Source organism: Strigops habroptila, chromosome 10 (assembly GCF_004027225.2).
Source record: "Strigops habroptila isolate Jane chromosome 10, bStrHab1.2.pri, whole genome shotgun sequence".
Classification (NCBI taxonomy): domain Eukaryota; kingdom Metazoa; phylum Chordata; class Aves; order Psittaciformes; family Psittacidae; genus Strigops; species Strigops habroptila.
Window position 1 is genome coordinate 37247359 of NC_046359.1, and position 24668 is coordinate 37272026.

Genomic DNA, 24668 nt, shown 5'->3' on the forward strand with positions numbered 1-24668 from the left:
TGTGCTTTCCCCAAATCTGGCTTTCTTGCAACCCTATGAGGATTACTTTGGGATTTTCAGATAGGCAGGGTTTTCTAAATGGGCAATAAACAACGTGCCTTGGGTTTATTGTTGAGGCTCAGCTTCTGTGTCTTCTGACTGCGTATTTAGAAAACGGCCTCCAACTTTGTTCCATTTCCATGGGAAACATGCCAAAAGTACAATCAGGTGAGAACTCTAGGTTGCCAAAATGGAAGATCAATACAGTTGGCTTTGAAAGTTGCTCTATGGACAACGTGTTCAACAACCCTCACAGACAGTTCACATTTACAGTGTTCTTAAAAATAATGTCCACCCAACATGGATTTCAAATATCGTCTTGCACTGGCTTGTGGTAGTATTTTCTCAGTACTAAAGTTATTAGCAATAGAAATAGCTGAAACAGAAGAAGAAGAGAGAAGAGAGCTTTAGGCAAAAGAAATGCCTTCTCTAACTGCTTAAAATTCTGAACCACCTTCTTATGTTCTCCTGTCCAGGCCTTATTCAGTTTTATAGGACAGTGCCATTGAGTAGCAAGTGCTCTTAGTAGTCTCCTTTGGTTTGTTTTTAGTTGGTAGGAAAAAAAAGCCTTCTAAGGGTGGAACCCTTACAGGACTCAAGTGTTCAGGCTGCCTTAACATGAGAGGTCTTGCTAAACTGCCCTTTAAACTGATTTATTGCTTTACAGCTTCCTATAAAAGTGGTTCCTGCATGTGAGCAGCACTGACAGGTGAAGGGCAGAAACGCAGGCAAGTGGGCTGCTCCTCGTGCAGAACCTCAGAGCCAAGGGGAAGAGAGCAGCAGAAATGGGCCGCTACTCGGGCAGGAGCAGCAGGCTCATCCTCATGTGCGTGATGAGCCTCGTGCTTTTTATTGTCGAGACCTCAGTAGCCTACGCTGGCAACTCTCTTTCCTTAGCATCAGATGCCTTTGCTGTTCTCTCTCACTTGATCTCCATGATCATCGGTTTGTTCAGTGTTAGGGTCAGTCGCATCCGATGGCACAAGGCTAACACATACGGCTTCAGCCGGGCGGATGTGCTGGGAGCTTTTGGCAACTCCGTTTTTGCCAGCGCTCTGATGTTTAGCATCTTCGTTGAGGCGATCAAGAGGTTTATCAGTCCTCAGAAGACTGAGAAAGCGCTGTTTGTCCTCCTTGTCGGGATTGGAGGGCTGTTCTGCAATGTGCTCAACTATGTTGTCTTCATGGACTGCTGTTATTGTCGTTCACCCCAAGGAGACACCGAAACAGGTAAATAACCTCGTGCGGTTGCTCAACATTCCCAGCCCTCTATGCTTGTGGTTAATGACTTCTCTATGGACTATTTACTGCTTCTCTGAGATGGGCGAGTTAAACGTCGTAGTTTTCTTAATTCCCTTGTTAGCAAGGGTAATAGATTTTATGCCTGAACCCATACGCGTTGCCTGCTATCACCATATGTGTTTCTCAGTAAGTAACATGTAAGTAGTGTATGCGTTGACTTCCTAAAGCATAAAGTGATCTACAAGAGAAATTTTATCCCTAATCCACTGGCTGGCCAAACAGGGGGCAAAGTGTACTGCTGCCCAAGAAGGAAACATTATTAGTAAATACCTTCTCCTGAAGTACCGATCGTTCACAACCTCCACTCTCGATATTTGGGTACTTCTGCTGTAATTTTTGTCTAGGACATGATTATCTTTTGAGAAGTGTTCACAGTTTGCATGAGACAAAAGAATAGGGAGCGTCAAAAGGGGAGTCTCAGCTTTCCTTGATTTGGGGGTAAAAACTGTTTTGGGAATATTTGGATACGGACTGAAAAACCTGTGATTACACAGCTGAAGTACTCTGCTGGTATTTGTTAACCTGTGCTTGGGAGATAGTGCAGGGGAACACACGGATACTCTGCTGTGTAAATCTTTTGCAGGAAGTGCTGTTGAGTGCACAGAGGTTTAGGTCTCTGTTTATGATGCCTTCTTGGAAGACAGCTTCCAAAGTCGTGCCTCTGAGTGAAGTGGGGGAGGAAGAACACATCGGCACCTAAAACCAAAGGTAGAGGGAAGCATAAGCTATTAGAGAATTAACTGAAATTGATGGAAACTGTGTAGGTAAACACCATTCTTGCTGAATTTCTAGATTGCTGCTCCTAACAACTTCCTGGGGCAACACAGCCACTCCTCTCCCTCTGATAGACTTATGGCCAAATACTGGGCAACTCCACTTTGCTTTCAACTGAGTTTCAGTTGCATAAACCAAGGATTGAGTTTGTACCATCTCATAGACACAGTGTGTAGAGTTCTTGGTGGTTTTGCCTCTCTTTCTGGTACCATGAATCTTCTCTGCTTGTGGTAATGTCTGCAGGCAAGACAATGCCATTTTATACTATAGAGGAATGCTGCTTTCTTCTGGACTTGATTTTATAATCCCTACTTCACATTTATTTCCTCTAATTCCCTCTATATTTAACCTAAGCGTGATTTTTATTACATTTCTTTTAAAAGAAACCTTACTCCCTAAATGGCTGTACTCTGAAAGCTATACTTGACACTTTATATATAATTTTGTGTGTATATTAAAAGACATTAAAAAAAGAGGAATTCCATCTCTTTCTCTTGTCATCCTGTGTATGAGGAAAAGATACTCCTTCCTGGAGGTGGAAGCGAAGGCAAATTTCCTCGTGCTATCATTGCCACCAGCAGAAACTCAGGTGGATGGACATGGTCTCTGAATTCTGCTGGTGCAATCCAGCTGCCCACAGGCAATGCCTGAGTAATCTGACGTCATTGATGGTTAGCTGGAGGGTAAAGGTTTGTACACTAGACCTCTACCTCTTAGGCTTTCCAGGAAGGGGGAAAGCTGCCTTTAAATCCCTGTTCCCCAAGTAGAGAATGGATTTAAAGAGAGCCCTCTGCTCTCCTATGATTGTTTGCATTGCTTTCCAAAACGCAAGGTAAAAACTTAAGAGAGTGGTTCAGTCATGTAGTAGTGTGTTGTGGGTGCACAGGGCAGTGGGAGCTTCTAAATCCGCTGAAGCTAATTCTTCCATGTGTATTAGTGCCACAGTTAATAGCAACAACCAACAGTTCATCTCATTCCTCCGTGGCACGGTCTACTGCCAGGGATGGAAAAGTTAGCTGGTGGGTTTCCTGGATGCTGCTGGCAGCAGGGGCAGAGCGAGCCATGCCCTCAGTGAGCATTCCTGGCCAGGTCTGAGATCTAGTGGACATGGAGTGTGGTGTTTACAGGTTCCAACCCAGCTCAATGTCCTTTTCCCTTGTTCTACTTCTGTATTCCTCCTTCAGCTCATTGCAACATCCACTCTCCAGGTCCTTATCTTAGCACAAATATTCTTGATGCGCAAGTACGTGTTTTTCCAAGTTGCCATCCCTGCTTACCCAGGCAGACCCAATTTTTCTCCTCCACCCATTGGCTGGGTTTGTTTTGCCTCTTACCCCTTACACTTCTGTCCCCTGCCCTTCTCTTTTTTCTGGTTCTTCCTACCTTTTTGCTCTTGATTCAGACAATGTAGTTCCCCACGCTACATTAGGATTAAGAAGAGAGGTCAGCAAGAGTATTGGGGAAGACATGTCCCTGTTCTTTTGATGCTGGCCCAGAGCAGCTATTTCAGGTATGAAGTATTTCTATATTCCCTAAAAGAGCTGCTGCGTAGAGGTACTTGGGCCAGCTGGGCCATCCATAGCAGCATGGAGGGCAGCACACACTAGTTATTGCTTTGACTTAAAATCCAGGAAATGCTTCTTAAAACGTAGAAATATTAAAGCTTCCCTAATCATTTTTTTTTGCAGAAGTTAACATTCACAAAATGCTTTTCTTACTGTTCCTGTTAGAAATGATGGAGCAGCCTTAGCCAGAGTTTTCTGTCAATTTTGGGGTCTTGCATCTTATGCAGAGAGTTTTTGGCACAAAATTGAAGAATATGGCAAAGTAATAAGCAGCTGAGGAAAAAAAAAATACTAATCAGGCTCTTGTAATAAATACCAGACAACTTTAATACTGGCCATGCCCTTTATAGTGTGTCATAAAAATACAGAAGCCTGTTTTACTGCACACAGGGATCATATTGCTCTTGTTTGTGTAGTTGTCTCTTCTACTCATTTATAGAGAGCTTTAAATTGCCAGGGAACCACAGTTTGAAAAGCACCACGTTAGTCTGATCACAGCAGTTCTCTGTTGTTTATCTTGAGAAAATGGATAAAGATTTCACATGGAGAAAACATTTGTCCTGTCGTCTTGTGATCTGTACAGGGAGGTGGGGGGGAGGTAAGAAGTTAAGAAGATGTCACCCAGCCCAACCAGTCTGATCCTGAGCCACATAAAATGGCTGGGGCTGTGGGAAACAGCTTTAATCTTCTCATGAGAGACCTCCTGGTCTTCACACAGTTCGCAACTCATTAAGTAAAACACGTTCTGTGTTAGCAGCCAACTGGCTTGCTTTTATATTCTGGGAGGTGCAATTTAGCAGGCATGTGTGTAAGCTTTTTCTGTTGGGTCTTGATTCTCCTATCTCAGTGTGCACCAGGAGCCTGCCTCTCAGATAAGAGGTGGCATGTAAGCTAGCAGTCACATAAATGGAAAACATACCTTCTTTATCCTCCTGGACCTTATGCAGAACGAGTTTGTTTAGTCTGAGGCTTGTTATGAGGCGTATCTTTTTCTTCCAGGCTTTTATAAGTAGGAGAGATTTGGGGGTGAGTGAAGAGGGGGCACCAGCTTTAACTTGCTGTGGGAAAGCTTTGTTGCTATAATATTCTGAAGTAAATTTACACATCTTGTTGGAAATGTACTGATCCCAGGGGAAGTGAGAACATTTATAGGCCAAAATAAGTGGGTAAGTGGCTGCTTGATCCATGTCTTAGTGCCATAGCCCTTCCCAGTGGAGACCTGATGAACAGAAATGTGCGGGTATTGTGGAAAGCAATTGTATTTGTAGCGGTGCTCTCTGGTTCAACAGACCCAACAGTCTATACTGCGGGTGAGAAAAGCTGTCTGGGGTCTAGAGATCTGAAGCAGAGGATTTCAGTTTCTTGGGTTGTCAGTGCGAAGAATTCCATGATCGCTTAATTCACCTGAACTTAAGAAGAGGAAAAGTAAGTTCCCTGGTCTGAACAGATTTCTCTCTCAAATGTATTGCTTAAAGGGTGCCAGATTATGCTGGTCTTGGCTTGGAGACCATTTTAAGGCAGGGGAAGGAACCCTGAGTCTAACACCTGTAACAACATACCTCTGGCTTACTGTGCTTCTCGCACCTGAAAAGCCTGAAAGCTTTTCCTCAAGATCAGCATTACTACCTGTATTTTGCCTCTCTTTTATCTTCACCAGGTTGATGCTTTTTGATGCTTTTTCCCCAAAAGCACCAACCCTGCAGTAAGCACTTCATGCCAATTCACCCCCTTACTGCATTCATAGACAGATGACTGTTGAACATGCAGCACTGGAGCACCAACAGGCAGCTGCCTCATTCATGCAATACATGCTCATCCTCAGGGATTTATGCTGCCTGTGTAGTGCGCTGTGGCATCCAACTCCTAAACACTTGCCAGCATAGCATGTATAAATGAAGGGGCATATTTAGATTTCCATAAATCCCATAGGTGTTGGCAGGCAGGTAACCAAAGCCTACTCTAACTAAATATTTAGATTTTCTGGCTTTGATTTCTACAGCATTACTGGACAGAGTTCTCTCAAATGGAATAAAAGGGCCAAGAGAAACTCTTGGAGTAATTTTAAGTGCTTATCAAATACCTAAGAATAAGCATGTATATTTTCTGAAGCTCTTCTTTAGTTTAATAGTGTGCCAAATAATCGTCTCCAAATATTTCCAAAGCTTTTCTTAGCAGCTACCCCAAAGGTAACCAGATCTGTGGTTAACTTGTATTAGCTGAAGCTACAGTCCAGAGTCTTTAAGAAAGACAAGACAGATGGGAAGAGACTGTGGAAGTTTATTTAGCAACAAGCTTCACTAAATTTTCTTCAGATCTGTTTCAAATGCTTTGCTCTCTCAAAAGAAACTTCAGAAGATAATCTAAGCGAGATACATTTTACTTTCCCCAATTGTTTTCAAGGAGAAAACTTTGCATCAAAACAAGCAAAAGTTTTGGGGCTACTTTTTGTCCAAAATGGAAAGTGTGGAATGAAAGCTCTAAGTAAAGCAAGCAAAGCACCCCTGAATGGTTTAGCAACAGCATAAAGGTAAGATTAAAACTTCTGAACCTAGATTCCAACAGTACCAGCACCACTGAACTTTGGGTAACTGCATTCACTCTCAACCTTGAACCACTTTCATAGTAAAGACTGTCTTGAGTTACCTCACAGTATCTGTGGTGAGCTGGAGGGAAATAAAAGGGACTGTAAGATAACTGAGTTCAAAGTCATGGGCAGATTTAATACAATATGCTTTTTTAAGGCTGACATGTTCTATATGTTAACTACAATTGTTTTATTTGGAAGGCTCTTCGGCAGAAAGTTTGCTACAGGCACAGGATTGGTATCAGCTGCGACAGAAGATGAAGGTTTTGCAGTAGGACTTAATGTAATTTACAATGATGAAATCAGTGAGTGGCTTTCTCCTCTTCATGTTCTTTGCAAGTTCTTTTTCTGGTAGGAAAAGGTTATATGGGTGTGTATATATATACACACACACATATGCATTTATATGGGAAATTTAACAGAACTACACTTTTTAAAAGTGAATTACCAAGTAGTTGAAATGTTCAGGGAAGCACTATCCAGGTGCTAGAGCAGATACTGACTGGATATGTCTTAAAGTATGTAAATGTTTCTTTATGCTAGATATTAAGAGCAGGGAATGGTGGTTTATAACAAACTGAACAAGCATTTTAAAATAGAAAAAACATCTGACTAAAAGACCAGGAATTAAATAATCCCCCAGGTTCATAGTTTCAGATTGACCTACCAGTGTATTCAAGCCCTCTTTGGAAGGGCATGCGAAATCTGTTCTCTGTGTCCGGACAGCCTGTGGTTTCTCCCTGGGACTGTCATGAAGAGTCACGGCTACAGTTGAAAAAGCCAGGGACATTCACCTCTGTATCCTGCCCAGGCTGCTGAGCTCTTGCTGGAGGGCTAGCTAAGGCTTCTGCTTCCTTCATTGAAGCAGACCTAATGAACTGATTTCCCAGCTCTTCCAGCCTTCAGCATATGCCAAGAAACCCCATCCTCCTCTTGCGGATATGGTTCTGAGTAAAATGAGAGAGGGATACAAGCAGAATGACCAAACAATAAGGAACAAACCACCCGCAAACAGAATAGTCTCATGCTAACCACCTTCCACAACAAGGTCCAATGGTCAGTGTTTGTTTTGGGATTCATTTCACGGTCAAATTTATCTGTGGCAGAAGCCAACCACATGGTTTCAGTTTAGATTTGCTATGAATTTGGCCCAGCATCCTAATACAAAGCATCAAGCTTCACAAGCTTGTCGAGAGCCTTCAGGGCTGTCACCAGGTCTTGTTTAAGGGTCCACTCTCACCCATCCGTGCATTTCAGGCTCTTACAGGTAGGGATGCTGCCTTTCTATGTGATGTGCCTAGAGTCAGCCTCAGCTTTTTAGTGCAAATGTAGTACTTTTATCCCCACAGTCTTAAAGAGGCATGACTTCTTTATCATGTACAATGACGTGTGGGTGGTTGTTTCTATAATTCTAATTTCTTCCAGATAATTCATGAAATATCATTTGTAAATCATTTTTATGATGGGTTAAAAAGTAATCTCTGCCAGGACTTTGATAAGCAGGGTGAAGAGTGATCTTTCTTACCGACAGTGTTTACAATTAGTTCTTTATTTTAATGATCTGTTTTACTACCCAAATTCTATAGCATCACAAGGCTATGAGTGATCTTATTTTCATTCTTCATTTGGCAGTGGAAGAAAATTACTGTTGTTACTGCTGTCATATTTCATAGTAATACAGAGATGATACCCTAATTTCAAAGGCTGGTAATGGCTTCTCTGCCAGGAACAACTAAGTAGATTTTAACCTGTCACCTTGAAAATGGATAACTTGAGGGTGTGACAGAAGCCTGCATAGGGAAGGTCAGTAGTCATCGAGTGTTTGTTCTGTCCTCTGATAAAAGAACCAAGATATATTAAATGAAACTACTGGGATCCAAGTTCAAAGCAATGAGAAAGAGGTGATTCTTCACACCATGAGTAGATGTGTGGAGCTTGTTGCCAAGCAATGTTGAAGTCTGCATCAGTGAGTGAAAGGCTGGACTAGTACATGGAACAGAAATCCATTGATGGCTACTAAATACAGATATATAGCTCAGAAACTCTCTTGAGCTGAAAATACTTGAAGGGTAGAAGAGTATTATGGGAAAGCGTCATATATACTTACCCTGCTCTTACTGTTACCTAAGCATCCCCTTATGGCCACAGATGTGGACAGCCTGTTGGCCAGAGGTCTGTCTGCCAAATGCTGAGTGTTAAAAATTGGTGTGTTGAGAACTTTAAAAACTAGGTGCACAGAAATCTTGAAGCTCACGGGAGTGCTTTGCATCTTTGGGGTTCAGAAGGAAAGCTGTGGTGTTTGCAGGAATTTTACCAATTAGTAGGAATTTTTACCAATTCCCATTCCTGATTAGGATGAGGAAACTGCAAGAACAGCTTTTAGAGTAGTATTGTAGCTGAAACTAACGTTGGCAAAGAATTCAGAAAACTAAGGTGTTGGGCAACCTTTCTGAACCTCCTAAGAGAGACTTGTTCAACCCAGCATGGTTAGAGGCAGAGACTGGGATATTTGGACTGATTGGTTTAATGGTACATAGGTTGCTCAGGCAATTTCAGTACAGCATGCGTAAGCGGAACTGTAACATAACATCGTTGAATGTCTGTAGTCAGTGTAAAACGCACAAGGAGGCTAAGCATGCTGCAAGACAGTCAGAAACACAGTTTCTTTTTAAAAAGGTTTGAGACGAAATGTTCTGATGCTGCAAGTAAGGGTAAGGGGGTCGGTGCCGCTTACATGCAGGATCCGGGCTTTCTTCTGGACTATGTGGAAGAAGATCAAGGTTCAAAAGAGCTACAGGGGTTAACACACACTTTATCCTGAGGATTGAGCTAAATTAATTATTCTTGCTATTGAAAGAGACAATGTCTCAACTAAGAATGATTACTGTGGCTTTGTTCAGGTGACAGTTGTAAGAGTAGTTTGTCTTGAAGCGATTGTGGTACCTGCATGAAGAGGGCCAGGGAGGCTTGAATGCATTGTGTGACGAGCACAAGCTTGGATTTCCAAAAGGCTTTCTAAGCAGCCATAGCATGAAGGGAAAGGGCTTTGTGTGGATAAATAACTGGTCAGAAGATGAAAAACAGAAAGCAGGAGAGAATGATCAGTCCCATAAAAATGTTTGCTGAATGTTCAGAAGACAGAAGTGAATCAAACATGGGGCAGTACTGAGAAGGAGTAAAGGAGGCAGTCAGGACCTCTGCTGTGTTTCTGTATGAATCTGTGGCTGCCCTATGTTCTGAAGACTGTGCAGGTTTGGTTCCCTCATCTCCAAAAGATGTGGATGGGAACTGGGCACAGTTCAGAGACGAACCTCTGGTCTAACCCAGCACAGACATTGCTCTGTTCCTAGCTCAGTGTGCGGCTTTCAGGCTGATTCTATTATGAGAAGCAGATTGAGATGTGTGAGCTTGACAGGTGGAAGAAGGAAGAATCAGTGTATCGGCAGGCACGGCTTCGGAGTTGAGGCTCTGAACACGTGCTGCTTCTGGCTTCTTCAGTGTCATGTCAGAGGACTTAGTCACAGACTTATTTGCTGAAAATAGTATTTTTAGCTCTATTTCTGCAAAATAACCATGATATTTTTAGGTTTTTGAAGTGAGTTCAGGGCAATGAAATGTTGGGGTTTTTTTTTCAAAGAGATCTAATGTATATTTTGCGCAGCATGATTAATGATGTTCCAGCTACTGCATTATACATCTTCCTAAAATAAGAACTATTGGAAATTCTTTTCAGTTCTATGCAGGTGCAATGAGCTTCAGTGAATTTATATTTTTGATTGTAAGTGAAGTGCCAGAGGCAGAATTTTCTGTCATTAATTACGGAAAAGAAGATAGAGCCTGTCACTTTAAAGTTTGTATCTAATAGGCTATTTAACTTCCTATAACTTATATATATCTTCTTATTTTTGTTCTACCTATGTCACACTGCTTTTTATTTGGCACCACTGTTGAAAATCTCTCATCTTATGTCAGCAGATGTAATTATAGAGCTGAAATGTGTGTTGATGCAAGCTATGCTATGTGCTCCCACTGTTGTGTTTGTCTTTATGGTAAGGTTCTTTTCAATACATTTATTTTTATGCATTTGTTACTTTGAATATTGCAAGATACTGCCATTGCTTGGGCCTTGTATGTGTGAAGGACGTGCAAGAATCTCCAGTTAATTGTGTGTTGTGTGTGTTAAGCCTTGCAGATACACAGGAGATTATCCCTTGAGTGGCAACTGAAGTCCACTCCAGAGGTTAAGATATATCTTGGGTTTGGTTGTGTACACAGAATTTAGGTGGAATTGAGAGGCCTCGTTTCAAAGATGCATTCAGGCAAGGGCTCAAACTCCGTTAACAGCAGTAACAATGCAGTTGCTTCAGAGCTAGAATAAAGTGGAAACTCCCAAGGCCTTTAATGAATATCTGGTTGTAAAGAGCACCACCTTTGGTGGGAGGGATGAGATAGTGTTCCTGGTCGTGCTGGTTGATTATCGGATGGTGATGTATGCTTTGTCAAGCATGGTGAAATGGTCGATGTGGCGCTTCAGTGTGAATTGTAGCTGCCGAAGAAGTAACTCCAGCCTCTTGCATAATTTAAATACTCCAGGCTCTAGCAGGATATAACTTTAAGGACATTATTTTCCTTAGGTATCATGTCTTTCATTTAAGCTTATTATTTTGGGGCTCAGTTCTGTTATTGACAACCCCATAGCTAAGGATGACTTAACTGCGCAGCACCTCCTCTGATTATCCAGTTGCTCCCATCATCTTACAATGCCGTGTTAGGCTCTCTCTTTCTTCCACTTGCAGGGGTGTCACTTTCCCAAGAACTGTCATAACAAAACAAATAATCTGCAAATACAAGGCAGAGGTTTATTCACTTGTTATGCTTCTTATAGACTACTCGGTAGGTTAAACAAGTGTGCGAAATTGTTCTTCTCATACGATGATAGTAGATTCATGCCCACTGAAGTACTATTTTGACATACTTTTTCAAAGGCTAGTGGCAGGAAATCACCTGGTTCAGTAGATGGCACTCTGTCCTTTGGTTTGGCACTTGAGCAACCAATAAAGCACTAGAGGAGTTTAATTGTTGGATCTGTCATAGAATCATAGATGGTTTGGGTTGAAGGGACTTTAAAGCTCATCCAGTTCCAACCCCCTGCCATGTGCAGGGACACCTTCCACTAGAGCAGGTTGCTCCAAGCCCCTGTGTCCAACCTGGCCTTGAACACTGCCAGGGATGGGGCAGCCACAGCTTCTCTGGGCAACCAGCGCCTCAGCACCCTCAAACTTCACCTTAGGACAGCGCGGTGGTACCCGGCATCCTGTGGAGCCTTTCCCTTTGATCAGGATGTCTCTGCCCTTCCCGAGGGGAACCTTCTCCGCCTCGGCGCCTCCCCACGGCCGTTCTATTGCGGGTTTATTTCGGATTCGATGTATTTCGTACCGCCGCTATCCCCGGTACCGCGCCGCGCTCCGGTGCCGGCGGTTGTAGCGGGGCGGGGCGGGCTCCCATGTCCGTCCCCGCGGGGCGGGGCGTAGCGCGGCGGGCGGCGGCGTTAAGGGCTGGGGCGGCCGCACTTGTTGCGGTCGGGCGGTGGTTGCTGTGCTCGGCGGCGGGGCATGCCCCGGCGTTAGCGCGGAGAGGGGTGCCGGCGAGGGGGGGGCCCGGCTATAGGCCTGGCCATGGGGCGGTACTCGGGGAAGACGTGCCGCCTCATCTTCATGCTGGTGCTCACCACCGGCTTCTTCGTGGCCGAGCTGGTGTCGGGCTACCTGGGCAACTCCATCGCGCTGGTGTCCGACTCCTTCAACATGCTCTCAGACCTCATCTCCCTCTGCGTTGGCCTCTCCACGGGGCGCATCGCACGCCGCAGCCGCCGCGGCCCCCGCGCCACTTATGGCTACAGCCGCGCTGAGGCGGTGGGGGCCCTCAGCAACGCCGTGTTCCTCACCGCGCTCTGCTTCACCATTTTCGTCGAGGCCATCCTGCGCCTCGCCCGCCCGGAGCCCATCGACGACGCGCAGCTGGTGCTCATCGTCGGCACCCTCGGCCTCGCCGTCAACCTGGTGGGGCTCCTCGTCTTCCAGGACTGGGGCGCCTGCTGCCGCCGCCGCCCGCCCGCCTCGATGCCCGCTCCGGCAGTGCCCAGCGGTGCCCCAGCTGCGGAGGCCGATGAAGCAGGTGCCTTTCGGCTGCAGCCTCGCCGTCCAGCCTTCCCCTCGTGTCCCGCTTCCCACCCTTCCCCATCCTTCCCATCCCCTTTCTCCTGCCTGTTTTCCCTTGGGACCTGCTGGATTCATCCTGTGGGTCCTTCCAAGCGCACCCATGGGCGCTGGGGAGGGTCACAAAGACACTCAGACACTGTGTCTGTCACTCACTCTTTCACCCGGTGCCTCTTTCACCTTGTACTTTACACCGGGCTGCTGGGTGTCTGCTCAGGATGGGGGAAGGAGGTGGTGTTGCTCAGAAAGCTGCGTGGAGAATGTTTTGGCTTGTTTTGTTGTCTGTGTTTTTATTTCTGTTCTGGTCATCTTTGAAATAAGTTGGTTTTGAGAAGGTTGATGTTTTTTCTGTTTGTAGAACTTATACACAACACAGCGTTTCTTCTTTGAATGCAGGTGATTCACCCAATGACCTAAAAAGCCCTCAGGAGGGGTCTGAGAAGAAAAAAGAGAAAAAGTCTGAAGCCTTGAACATCAGAGGTACAGCACGGGAGTATACTGCTAAGATTACAATTAACTTTAAAACACCTTCTGGTTTCCATGTCAGGTTTTTATTTACTTTTACCAAAGATCAGTAATAAATAGAGCAAAAGTCCAGGACTCTTATGCGTATGTAGACCCAGTTATCTTTAGCAGAAAGATTTTGGTTGTATGAAATAGCACAGATAATAACAAAATATTGTGATGCTGATTTGGCGGTGAGTGTGCTCACATCTTGATTTTAATTCTTTGGAAGAGTGCAGCTGAACCTCTTGGAAAGGAGGCAAAGCCTATTGCCCTAAGCTCAAGTCACTAGTGGCTACATAGGAAGGTGAGGCAGGTAGCTGTGAGGTGTTTTGTTGAGTGTCACTGCCATAGCAGTTGAGCAGTTTAAAACTTTCAAATGCTTTAGAGCAGGAAACAGAACTTCTTTAAATCCCAAGGTTTTGCTGTCAGCACGAGAAAAAAGGTGCTGGAAGTGGTGCTCCAGCACAGTGTTTTTCCAGGTCCTTGAACTGTGAACTTGTCCCTAAGAGAGTCTGTGACAGGATTAACCCTTCTTATGTTGTAATTTGGCACGTCTCTGGGTATCTGCGGAGTGAAATGGCATAGCTGCTTCTAGGGATAAATCAACCAAGTTTCTCTATCTCTCTCTGTATAGGCATTTATAATGCATATGCATTTACATACCCACTCTGAGCACAGCCAAAAGCAGGTATCTTTGAGTACATTAAACATGGAGTTTGTCTCCAAGGAAAGGGCCGCCAGAAAGCTGAATCAGAATGATAGTTTCAGGCTGCTTAGGTCACTTATCAGCATCTGATATTCCTCCAAAGTCCTGTAAGCTGACATCATGCGAATTCAGATTCAGAGGTCAACGTGGCAGTCAGGCACTTGTTGTTTGGTTGGGTTTTCTGTGTATCTGTCTACCTGCCTTTCAAAAGTGCTTTCAGAGTTACACACATGTGTCTGTAAGCGAAGACACTTTGGAAATGAAACCATGTGCTAGAGCCACAGCACTTTCCTGTGTGTGTAGAGATTGGTGTCAGTGGATGTTATGGCATTATAGTGGTAAAAGTATTGGAGCAGGAAAAGCAAACTGGTGCTTTCAGGTATGGAGGAGGAAAGAATAAGAAACCAGTGAGTGTACTTTATAGAAGGCCTTACTTGCCCGTATGACAGTGCTTAGCATATGGATGCTGGAAACTTTCAGAGATTTCTGAAGGATAAAGAGTTTTGTGTCAGTTATTTTAAGATGCCTGTCATCTTTGATTTTTAAAAAGAGAATTTTTAAGTTCTACTTTAGTACGTCATCTTTGCAAAACCTATTTGTATTGTCCTTACAAATAGTCCTTGCTACAGATATTAAAAATCTAGGTTTTTCCTTTGAATAGCCATACTTACTTCATGATCACTTGGCAAAAAGTTTTGCATATTATAGAATTGAGCCTCCCTGAAAAACATGGTTGGAGAAAATGGATTGGCAGAGGAACAGCTTCCTGGATTTTAAAAGTGGTAGGAACAGGGATCCATACATTCTGCCCAACAGGATTAATTACTGTAGTATAAAATTATTCCTTTTATTTCCTGAGCATATGCAGAGTAGTTCAGACTTTCTCACACAAGCTGTTGGAAACTATGCGTTACTATCATCTTACCAGATTGGCTTTATTAAATAAAACATAATTTCCAGTTCTATCCAATAACCAGAGCTTTGGGGGATCAATAGGGAAATGGGTTCATTTCTGTCTAGGCCCTCATTATGGGATGTGTAGCTAAGATGTACATATTAATGATGCGAGTAATGTAAAATAATAGTCTTCCAAATTCTGTGTTCTCAATTCAGAATTTATCAAAATTCTGACACACTTTACTTTCTTCTTCATTCTAAAGAAGACTTTCTGAAACGTTTTCCTGTCCTCTTTAAGCCGTGCTCTCTAGTTAGTTGCCTTGGCAATTGCATCCTGCCTGTCCCTCTTGTTCGTGCAATAGCTGATAGCCTGTGCTGAATCAGGATTATTTGTAAATAGAAAGGGAACACTGCAACACTGTTAGGAGGAGCAAAGCTCTGTGGGAGTCTGCCAGAAGGGGCAGAACATGCCTGACTCCAGCAGAAAGAGCTGGACTCACTGGAAGCTTGTACTTTTCTTATCTGATCCAAGTGATTCAGAAGAACTCAAGGGTTATTGCCTTGATTTATCATACAGAAGATCAATGTTCACGCATAGAGGTAGTAAGAAACAACAGCACAGGCAAAGCTGTAGGTCTAATCCAGTGACTAGCATCACCAAACAGTCAAAATGCTGCACTGTGTTAATGAGTTTGGGAGGGAGCCTTTCACAGCTTCTCCACCCCAGAGGAAGTGATTCCGTTAGAGTGGAGCTCTTTAAAGTGCTTGTCATAAGGATGTTAAAATGAGATAGTCCATTTCATTCTCTCACAGGCTTTCAGTAAAAAGTATTGGCAAAGAAATGAACTTAATATATTTAGAGATGTTATGAATAAGGCATGGGTTGGAATGAAACAGTCTAAATAGTAAAGACTGACAAAACTGGAGTGCATTTGAGGGAAGATGATGTAAAGTAGTAAGAAGTTCTTAGATTATTGTAAATTTATAACAAGAAGACTACTTTAGTCATCGTAGTTGAAAGGGCAGCTAAAAATACATTATTTTAGGAACCTGTTTTGTGTCTTTACCTTTGTACAAAAACATATCTACAGATATAGAAAGTGGTACCCAGGATTCCTCTCAATTTAGAGTAGTCCAGGCATGTATTAAACCGTGATGTCCATGTGAGTGACTGTCAAACCAGATTCTCATTTTTTTTGGCAGGGTTTGAGGGCTAGTAGTGTTGGTGGGACAAGGTGTAATATTCCTAGTAATCAAGATTGACCTGAAAATCAGAATTTGATGGAGCCATAGGAATGAGCTTAGCTTTCACTTCGGTAATTTTTCAGGTTTCAATAGTGTCATAGAAGCTGATGGAGGAGAATAACTATTGCTGGGAGTGGTCTGTGTCTCTCTTAGCTTCCAGGGTAGAATGGATAGATTTAGTCATCAATTTTTAATTGAGAAATGAGGTTTAATGTGCCAGGATCTTTTAATAATCTGCAGGCGTTTAAGCCAACACTTTCCACGTTGCCATGGCATTGCAGTTGGACCGCAGTGCTAGCATACCCTACATGTTTAATAATGCATCCCACTTAAGCAGCGGGGGTTCAGTCAGTATTTCCCTTGCAGTTTTGTCCTGAAAGCTGTTACTGAAAACATCATTTATGGTATTAGTGCCTGGAAAATTGCTTTTTTTACACATCAAGTAGAACAGACTTGAAAAATGCAACATTACTGTCCTTCCCCCCCCAAAAAAAACCCCTCACCCCCACTAATGGAAGTTGTACCATCTGTTTCAGGTGTTCTTTTGCATGTTATGGGAGATGCACTTGGATCTGTGGTTGTGGTAGTTGCTGCTACAATCTTCCATGTACTTCCTCTGGGGGATGCTCCATGTAACTGGCAGTGCTACATTGATCCAAGCCTCACAATAATTATGGTGTTCATCATCTTGTCTTCTGCATTCCCACTTATCAAGGAGACCTCAGCTATTTTGTTGCAGATGGTTCCCAAAGGTGTTAATATGCAACTACTGAGTAAGTCAAATTTGTGGCTATTAATTCTAATGATGTATTTCAATGCGTAGGTTATTTCTGGAATGACATGTTTGGACTATTTACTCATAATAGCTCTAAATTCTCAAGAACAGTGAGAAATAGTCACATGCCTGTGTCCTAGCAACATGACTCAAATCTCTCTGGATTAGTTAAAGCATGCATTTTGAGAATGTGGTACTCTAACAGTACATCAAAAGTACCAGGTCTTGAGCTGTTAATGCGTTGTGTGGGGTGTTTGTGAAAGAAACAACATTGAATTACAATATCTCCCAACCCTTCTTCTGAGACGCTTCCAAAACAGCTTAGAAATTTCCATTAAGGTTGGTTAATTTTGTAGCTCTCTGGCATATTTCGCGCTGGTTAATTGTAGTGTAGCACTGGTTATTGGTGGAATTCCACCATGTTCAGGGCTAAGAAAACCAGAAGATGTAAGGTCTTGGCTAAGGAAGTGGTGCTCTAACGTTGCTTCTGTGTAAATCGCCATAAGGAGGCCTGAGGGATGGGTGAACACAAAAGGAAGGGTGACTTACTTGTGTGGCCATCTGGAGGGTGAACTGGAGGCAGCTGGGAGTAGCTATATTTTAATAAGCATAAAAGAAGTGTAAGTGTACTTTTATCTGCTTTCTGATATGGCTCTTAATGAGAAATCTAGTAATTACCCAGTACGCCAAAGCCTTTCTCTTGTGTTTTCCAGCTGAGGAACTAGCTCGTGTACCAGGGGTGAGCAGCCTTCATGAGGTGCATGTCTGGGAGCTTGCAGGTGGGAAGAATATTGCTACTCTTCATATCAAGTGCCAAACCCCTACCGATTACCAAGATGCTGCTTATAAAATACGGAAGGTTTTCCATGATGCAGGGATCCATTCTGTGACCATCCAGCCTGAGTACACTGACCACAAGAACTCCCAGATACTGTGCAGCTCGCCCTGCATCTCAAAAGCGTGTGACTCTCAGCTGTGCTGCAGTCAGCAGGAACCTCATCTGGCTAAAACTAATGGCTACACTGAGAAAAACGATAGTTGCCTTTCTGCAGTGCATAAAGACAATGGTTCCAGGAAAACCGATGTTGAAATCCCTATTGAGTACCCAGTGGCAGAGGATAGCATTAACAATGTGAAAAATTGTGATGGCAAATCCATGTTGAGCAGTACACGACTTTAGGCAATTCCCCTCTACTCTGCGCAATGTTCTCACAGAACAGATGTGTCCTGGCTGGGAAGGGGGTCATCGGTGGTTGTAGCTGAAGCTGATGTGGCAAAAAGATTTCTGTGCTTTAGCTGTAAACCAAAATACACCTAAATAAGGATTCATATTTCCACAAAGTGTGTTCTGATGAAGCCTAACACAGTTCCTTCCCAAACTATGTGTGAGTCTGTGTTGTTAGAGTGGATGGGGTGTTTTGCTGTCTGCACTGATGCTCGCAGTTAATGGCCAGTGGCACTGGGAATGAAACTCTGGCCTTTTCTGCTGAAGTGAGCCATTTCCTGAAAGCCCTGTGGCCAGTTAATGATTCTACTGGGCTGAAGTACTGTATATTTATAAAGGACTTCAGTAGAGATGCTTTACTGATCCTTAAACCCCATTTTTCCATAGACAGTTCATGTTTAACGTAATGCTTGTGCGTCTGGCCAGTGGAGTTTGTGAATGAAATTACAGAGTCTAAGGGGGATGGGAAACACTTGGGAATTTTGGCTTGCATTGATTGTCTCCTGTATTTAAGGACAGAGCAGAAGCTGGTCTTGCTTCTCTACTACTGGAGTCCTAGCCTAATCACAGATAAGTGTGCTTAAGAATAGACTTCTTGTCATGAAAGCAAAGAAATACTTTTCATACCAATTCTAGCACATGGAAACACAGGCAGTCACCCAATTAACTTTTATCTTGTTCACTGTTCTGATTGCGCAACTCTGTTTTTTTTTTCTCATGACAACAGAAGGTATCATAGCCACAGTCTTAATTCATCATTGCGCAGGATTGTTGCCATATCTTTATCAATGAGTGTCTGTCATTACTCATGCTGAATAAATAAGCTAATGTGTTTATTGTGAACAGTTAAAATTCTGCAGTTCTATTATTAAGACATAATTTAATATTGTATTAAGTAAGAAATCCCCTTTACAATTTTATATGCAGTATTATCACTTAGAGGGAGCTTTAAAACAAAAAATGCAGGGAATCTTTCCTGGTTTAGTCTCAGTTGCCGGTTTGTTTTAAAGGTCCCTCCTCTCTGCCTTGCCCCTCCTCTCCCTGCCCAAAGGTGTATTTCAAAATGTATTTAGTGAAGCAGTTCCATTACCTGTTTGCTGCTTACTGTTTTTGAAGGCACGCAACGAAAACAAGAAGACACCAGTGCTGGATTTAGGTCAGGTATGTTCCCCAGGTTTCTGAAAAGGAGACCCGCTGCCTAATCCAGACTGAGTGTAGCGCTTAGCCTCACTGGCTATGCACATCAGATCCAGAAGCTTTCAAATACATTTTGCTGTCAAAAGCAGCCTTTCAATGGTCTGTGTGGCCTGGGCAGGTTTATTCATTTATTCAGGGGAACACCTTTATAAATAAAGAGGCATCTTTACTTCAGTGACACCTTAACAGAAAGGGCAAATTGATTTCCTGCCTGGGCTGGGAAAACACCAGGACCTCCTTGTAAGGCTGGCTTGAAAGCAGGCAATTTCTTATTAATAAGGATGATTACATTAAGTCAATGAATTTTAAAACACCCAGCAGGATATTTTGCTGCTTGGAAAATGGTATTTACTGAAGCAGTGATTCCAGTTTGAATAACATGTTTTGAGATTTGTAGTTGCCCCTTTTGAACAGATTCTTGTGTGAATTAATATATTTTATAGCCTTCCATTGTAAGTTTCTATAATATAAACTAAACTGTGTATTAGTGTAATTAAAAGCTTGATCCTCTAGTCTGATTCTGTTGGCAGCAGCAGGGGTGAAAAAGCAGCAGGATCTTACTTGGCAGTTATTGCACAAATTAATGTAAATCAGGAAACATTTGTAGAATTGCTGTGTCTTTTAAAAGCGTGTGGCATAAAGTAAGACAGTTCTGGTTTTTTTGTCCTTATTTTTATCTATGATGATGCTTAAATGTCGAGGTTCAGATGTAAATAACAAACATATTTACAGGTTGGTTTTTTTTTGTGATCTGGAATAAAAGGCTCCCAAAATAACAACAAAGTCTAGGGGAGAGCTCGCCTCCCAGATACCCTCTAAAAATAAGCACCCTTTCATAATTATGCATTTATGTCTTAAATCAGGTAATTTTTATATGTGTATATTATTAAATGGTTGAAGATGAGATGGCAGTGTTGTTTATTCTGGGATTAGGGAAAACAAGTATGTGTAATGTTGGGGCATTTGACGAAATGGACCATTTTCTTCTTTATCCTTCCACTGTTTGCTATAACTGTGTTTATCTATTTTTTTAAGCTTTTAAAAGTGTTGTAACCTAAAAATACAATGAAGTAACATTCTTAAACTTTTTTTTTCCTGTCTGGTTGAATGTACTGTAATTGTTGCCTGTGAATAAATAGGAAAATACCAGGTATTATAGAAATCTTCAGGGCTGGAAAACAAGCAGATTTAAAATCTGCTTTATTGCTTAAGCAAGCAAAACCAACAGAGCTGTGTTATTGATGAGATGAGCCATGTTTTTTCTATGTAGGTACTTTCAGGGTATACAGCTAAGATTTCTGACCTGGTATCCTTCCTTTGAGTCCCACAATAAAGTATCTTTCTCGTCTGTTTGAAGCATGCCACAGCTTGGCTGTGCTCAATGGCCTCTCTCTACATCTGTAGAAAACTTCATTCCAATCAGTGTGTATTTTGTACTGACTTATTTCCCTTCAGTTATTGGCATATCTCTTCTAATTCTCTTGAAGTAGGCTTACCTCATTTCGAAATACAATATATTTCAAGTATCTGCCATTATCTTTGGGTCTTGTTCTAGATTCAGTTTTGTAGCATATTGCGCTGTCATGAAATCTTGTCTGGCCTTTTTAGCCTAATTTCTTCCACCCCTTTCCCCCCAGTTCAGTAATGTAAAATTTCTGATGATTGCAGGTTGATTGTGCTACTCTGTCCTCTTCAAGTGCTCCTTTGGAATTGCATCATTACAGCATTCAAGTTCTCTGGCAGTGGTTGCCCCTATCTGTCCATCACTATCTATAGCAAAGGAAATCTGTTTGTTTAAAATACAGGTGGCTTTCAACCAGTTGTCCACCTTATGTGTCCCTCTGATCCATAACCAGTCATACAAATCACCTACTTGTACGACAGTGAAACATTTGCTAGCCTTGCTAGATGGTTTTGGAGCAAAAGTGAAATCTGGAATGAATTAACATGGTATTGAATGCAAAAGCACTTTACTGGTCTTCATCAATTGTGGGTCTTTTCTTAAAGTGGATCAATTTTTGGTTACCTTTTCATATGTGCCATACGTGCCAATTCAGTTGTTAATTTTTCCTCCTTCTGTCACTCTCTAAATTGCAAGTCTTGCCTTAGCATCAGTTATTTTCTTTACATAGAAGAGCAATTTTTAGGAATATTGCCTTTGTTTTCCCAGGTTTTCAGTTGAAAACTTGTGTTCTTTGCAATGCTTATTTGCAACTGTGTGTTTTTCCTCCTAATATTTTTCATATTCTTTGTCTCTTCAATAAAAGCAGTATGATTTTGGTGGCTTTCTGGGCAGGGCGATGTACCCATAATACAGTTTACAAATACTTTTATGCACTGGTTTAATTTTTGCACTCCATTTTATTCAAATTCACCCACTTTCTGGTTTTGCTGTGTGATACACTTTACCATTGCAAAGCACTTTTTGACCTTGTTTAGTTCTTCCTATTCTTTCCCCCTTCCCTACCTGATTATAACACTTACTGTCCTGAATGCTTCCTTTTATTCTGAACTTTGAAGGGAATATGCCAGCAGCCAAGTTTTCCCTGAGGTGAAGTTCACCACCTAAGGTCTATGGATGGCTTGATGTAAGCTAATCCAAGGACTGTTTTATGTTCTGCAGTCTGTGTAGAAGTGTTGTCTTAGTAGTGATCCAGAGATGTAAATATATATATTTATATATATACATTCTTTATTAAACAGTCCACCTGAACCAACTTTTTCAAGAAGGTTGGTTTCTAAACTTGAGAAAGTACAATGAAATAAGTAGGGTTTTGGGTTCTGTAGTCATTCATTAACAACTTAGGGGAAAGTGTTCACTAATCACTAATTCGAAAGCAGGTAAAAGAGATGTTTCTGAAAAGATCATTCAAAACGTATGAAGATTTCTATAGGTTCTACCACTTACTCTGCTGTAAGTGGAAGCACGTTCTATGTTAAATAGTTTATTTGAATAGTGATACCTTGATACGAGGATGTCACTGTGTAAGAAAGATTGTTACATTTATGGAGTTGTGTTGCTTAAAAGTTTCCTCCAGTTTTTCTGTTCCTTATGTGATTTGAATAATGTGCCAAATTTAATTTCCATGATTGCTGAATTGCTGAATTACTGAATTGTAAATCTCACTGTGGTTTTATTAACTATTAGTGAAAGATTACTTAAAGTTTTATGTACAGTTATATTTTTTTCAAAATGAAGTTTAAATGTCTTGTAAATAAAGTGTATTTTTAAATAAACCTGTTGTTCTGAGCTTGCTGTGTGTTAGCAATAGGGAGCTTGTGTCAGTTTGGATAATTTGAAGACCTTTGTATGAGTGAAGTTTGTTCATAACATGTGAGCTTGTTAACGCTGCAACTTTGGTTATGTGTTTGGAAGAAAAGAGGGCAGACACTCAAAAGCTCTTCCTCTGCAAGCAGCCTAGTGTTTCCTAACCTGGGAGTGAATTTAGAGCCTGTAACACCAGGGTAACAGGCAAGGATCCTGGCTGCAACTGATGGGAGAGCTTTGAGAGTCTCACTTCTGGGTTTCATGACGTGAACACGCATGTTATAAATGAGATGATACCTAGCACTACAAGTTTAGGTGCTGGTTTCAGAGCAGCAGTCAACTTCACCAGGCTGCCATGGCTTCCTAAATAATGGTCTCTAAGAAATGCTTCAATGAATGGTCCGTAAGAAATTCAGTTCAGTTTTGGCCAATATGTTGCCTGTGGTCAGGTGGTTGGCTGATGTTTCTCAGCTCGTAGCTGGTGAGTTGGGAGACAGAACTGAAACATCTATAAAGCAATTCCTGACAAATAAAACAACACATATGCTCAAGAGAAACAAAAATTAAGAAGAGAAATGTTAAGGTTTTAACCTAATTATTACTGATTGTACATGAAAATGATTGGAGCAACACTGCCCAAGTGATCCTGGGATTGCTTTTCAGAGAGAGAAGATTGTGTTCTGATTGTTAAATGTTGAAAACCACCATTTTAGGACAAGAAGAGGGGCTAATAGGTTTGGAGCATGCAGTTTTAATCCTGACATTTAATGAACAGTTTCCTCACTGCACAGGCTGGCATAAGGCATTTGAAACTCAAGGACTTCTTTTTTCTACAGAGGACCTTATTTTGTACCTGGGTCCCTCTGGAGCAGTAGGTACTTTCCATATTAGAAGACTGCTATTGTTCTGATACTTACTTACTCTCCAAGAAGCCACAAAAAAGCATGGTTTTGGGCTGGATGTAGTAGGTTGCATTTTTAGAAGCAGCTTCGAAAAATAATCTGTATGGATTCTTATATGTCCAATTTTTGTATGCAAAATATATAAGGCTAGGTTAAATGGGGCTTTGAGCAACCTGGTCTAGTGGAAGGTGTCCCTGACTATGGCAGGGGGTTGGAACTACATGACCTTTAAAGTCTTTTCCAACCCAAACTATTCTGTGATTCTGTGCATGCACGTTATAATATATATTTTCAATCACAATTTCTTGGGCTTTCAAATGTGTGGTTTTCAACCCACACCCTTCTGTAAGAGTATTTTAGGAAGCTGCTATGGATTACTCACAGTCGGGTGCACAATATCCATCTGCTGAGGGCAAATACTTTCTGAGCTGGTGGAGATCCTGTTCTGATCAAAGTTGTAGTAAGAAGTGGGGAAATAATAGTGTTCACAGTGGGTGATGAAGGGCCTGTTAAACCAGATTTAGAACGTAGTTGGAATGAAGTTAGCAAATCTTCCAGTTAGGCCAAGGTGAAGATTCAGTAAACCTGCAAGTGGGAGATGTGCAATGAAATGTTGAGGGAAGCTAAGGAGTAATTCAGTGGGGATGAGTAAGCCTCTGTCTTTTCAGGTACACAAGCTTTGCCCTCTTATACAAAGGTGGAATTTACTGTTGAATCCTAGCTGTATTTTACAGGCAGAGAGTTATTTTGCCATATAATTCTAGAGGGAGGGGCATAAGTGTAACGCTTACCATCAACTCATCAGTTGATGAGTGATACACACTTAGAGAAGTCCTCTAGATTGGTAGCTGAACTTGTCTCTGCTCAAGTGACGTTGGCTGATGAAAGAAGCACGTAACTTGGTCAATAGAGATAGCAGGCATTTTAATAACTGTGAAGCATTATCAACTACCTCTATATTAGTAACTTTATTATACCTGGGAATATTCCTGGGCACAAGAGCTTGCATCTCTGCTAGTAAAATACCGTCCACTTCCAAAGAGGTTAGCTCTGTGCTGATGGCCATCTGGGATTAGGTCCTTGACTGTGCCTGGAAATGGCTGGGGAGAGCAGTAATTGCCACAGGTCATGAAATACCTGAACAACTTGCTAATATGTACTCATGGTTCACCCCCAGTCACTGTTTAATTTGCAAGTATTGATGAGGCCCTTGGTCCCCGAGCCTCTGCGCTGTTCTGCAAGGCAGATAGAAAAGGAGACAAAATCTGTGGTAGTTTCTTGGGATCTGGGGTTGAAAGGTCTCTGCTTTATCCTCGCCTACGCCGTGCTGCATCATTGTGCAGGGCGAGCTGGAAGGGGAGAGGCTGCCTGGGTCAGCAGGGCAGTCAGCAGATAACGCTATCATCACAGCTTGTTTGCATGGCTTGGGAAACAAAAAGCGTAAGGCAAGTGGCACGAACGATATGG

General features: G+C 42.2%; 1 protein-coding gene across 2 annotated transcripts; it reads left to right on the forward strand.

Annotated features, from left to right (window-relative positions):
- Positions 1-474: 474 nt before the first annotated feature.
- Positions 475-20991, forward strand: SLC30A10 (solute carrier family 30 member 10). 2 transcript variants are annotated; one of them, XM_032920187.1, is made up of 4 exons: positions 475-1269; positions 12876-12959; positions 16371-16607; positions 17323-20991. In XM_032920187.1, exons 1-4 carry the CDS (start codon positions 825-827, stop codon positions 17787-17789), a joined length of 1233 nt encoding a protein of 410 aa, XP_032776078.1. In that variant the 5' UTR covers positions 475-824; the 3' UTR covers positions 17790-20991. The 2 variants fall into 2 exon arrangements, with proteins under 2 accessions (XP_032776078.1, XP_030355912.1); XM_030500052.1 differs by lacking the exon at positions 475-1269 and adding an exon at positions 11822-12438.
- Positions 20992-24668: the final 3677 nt, after the last annotated feature.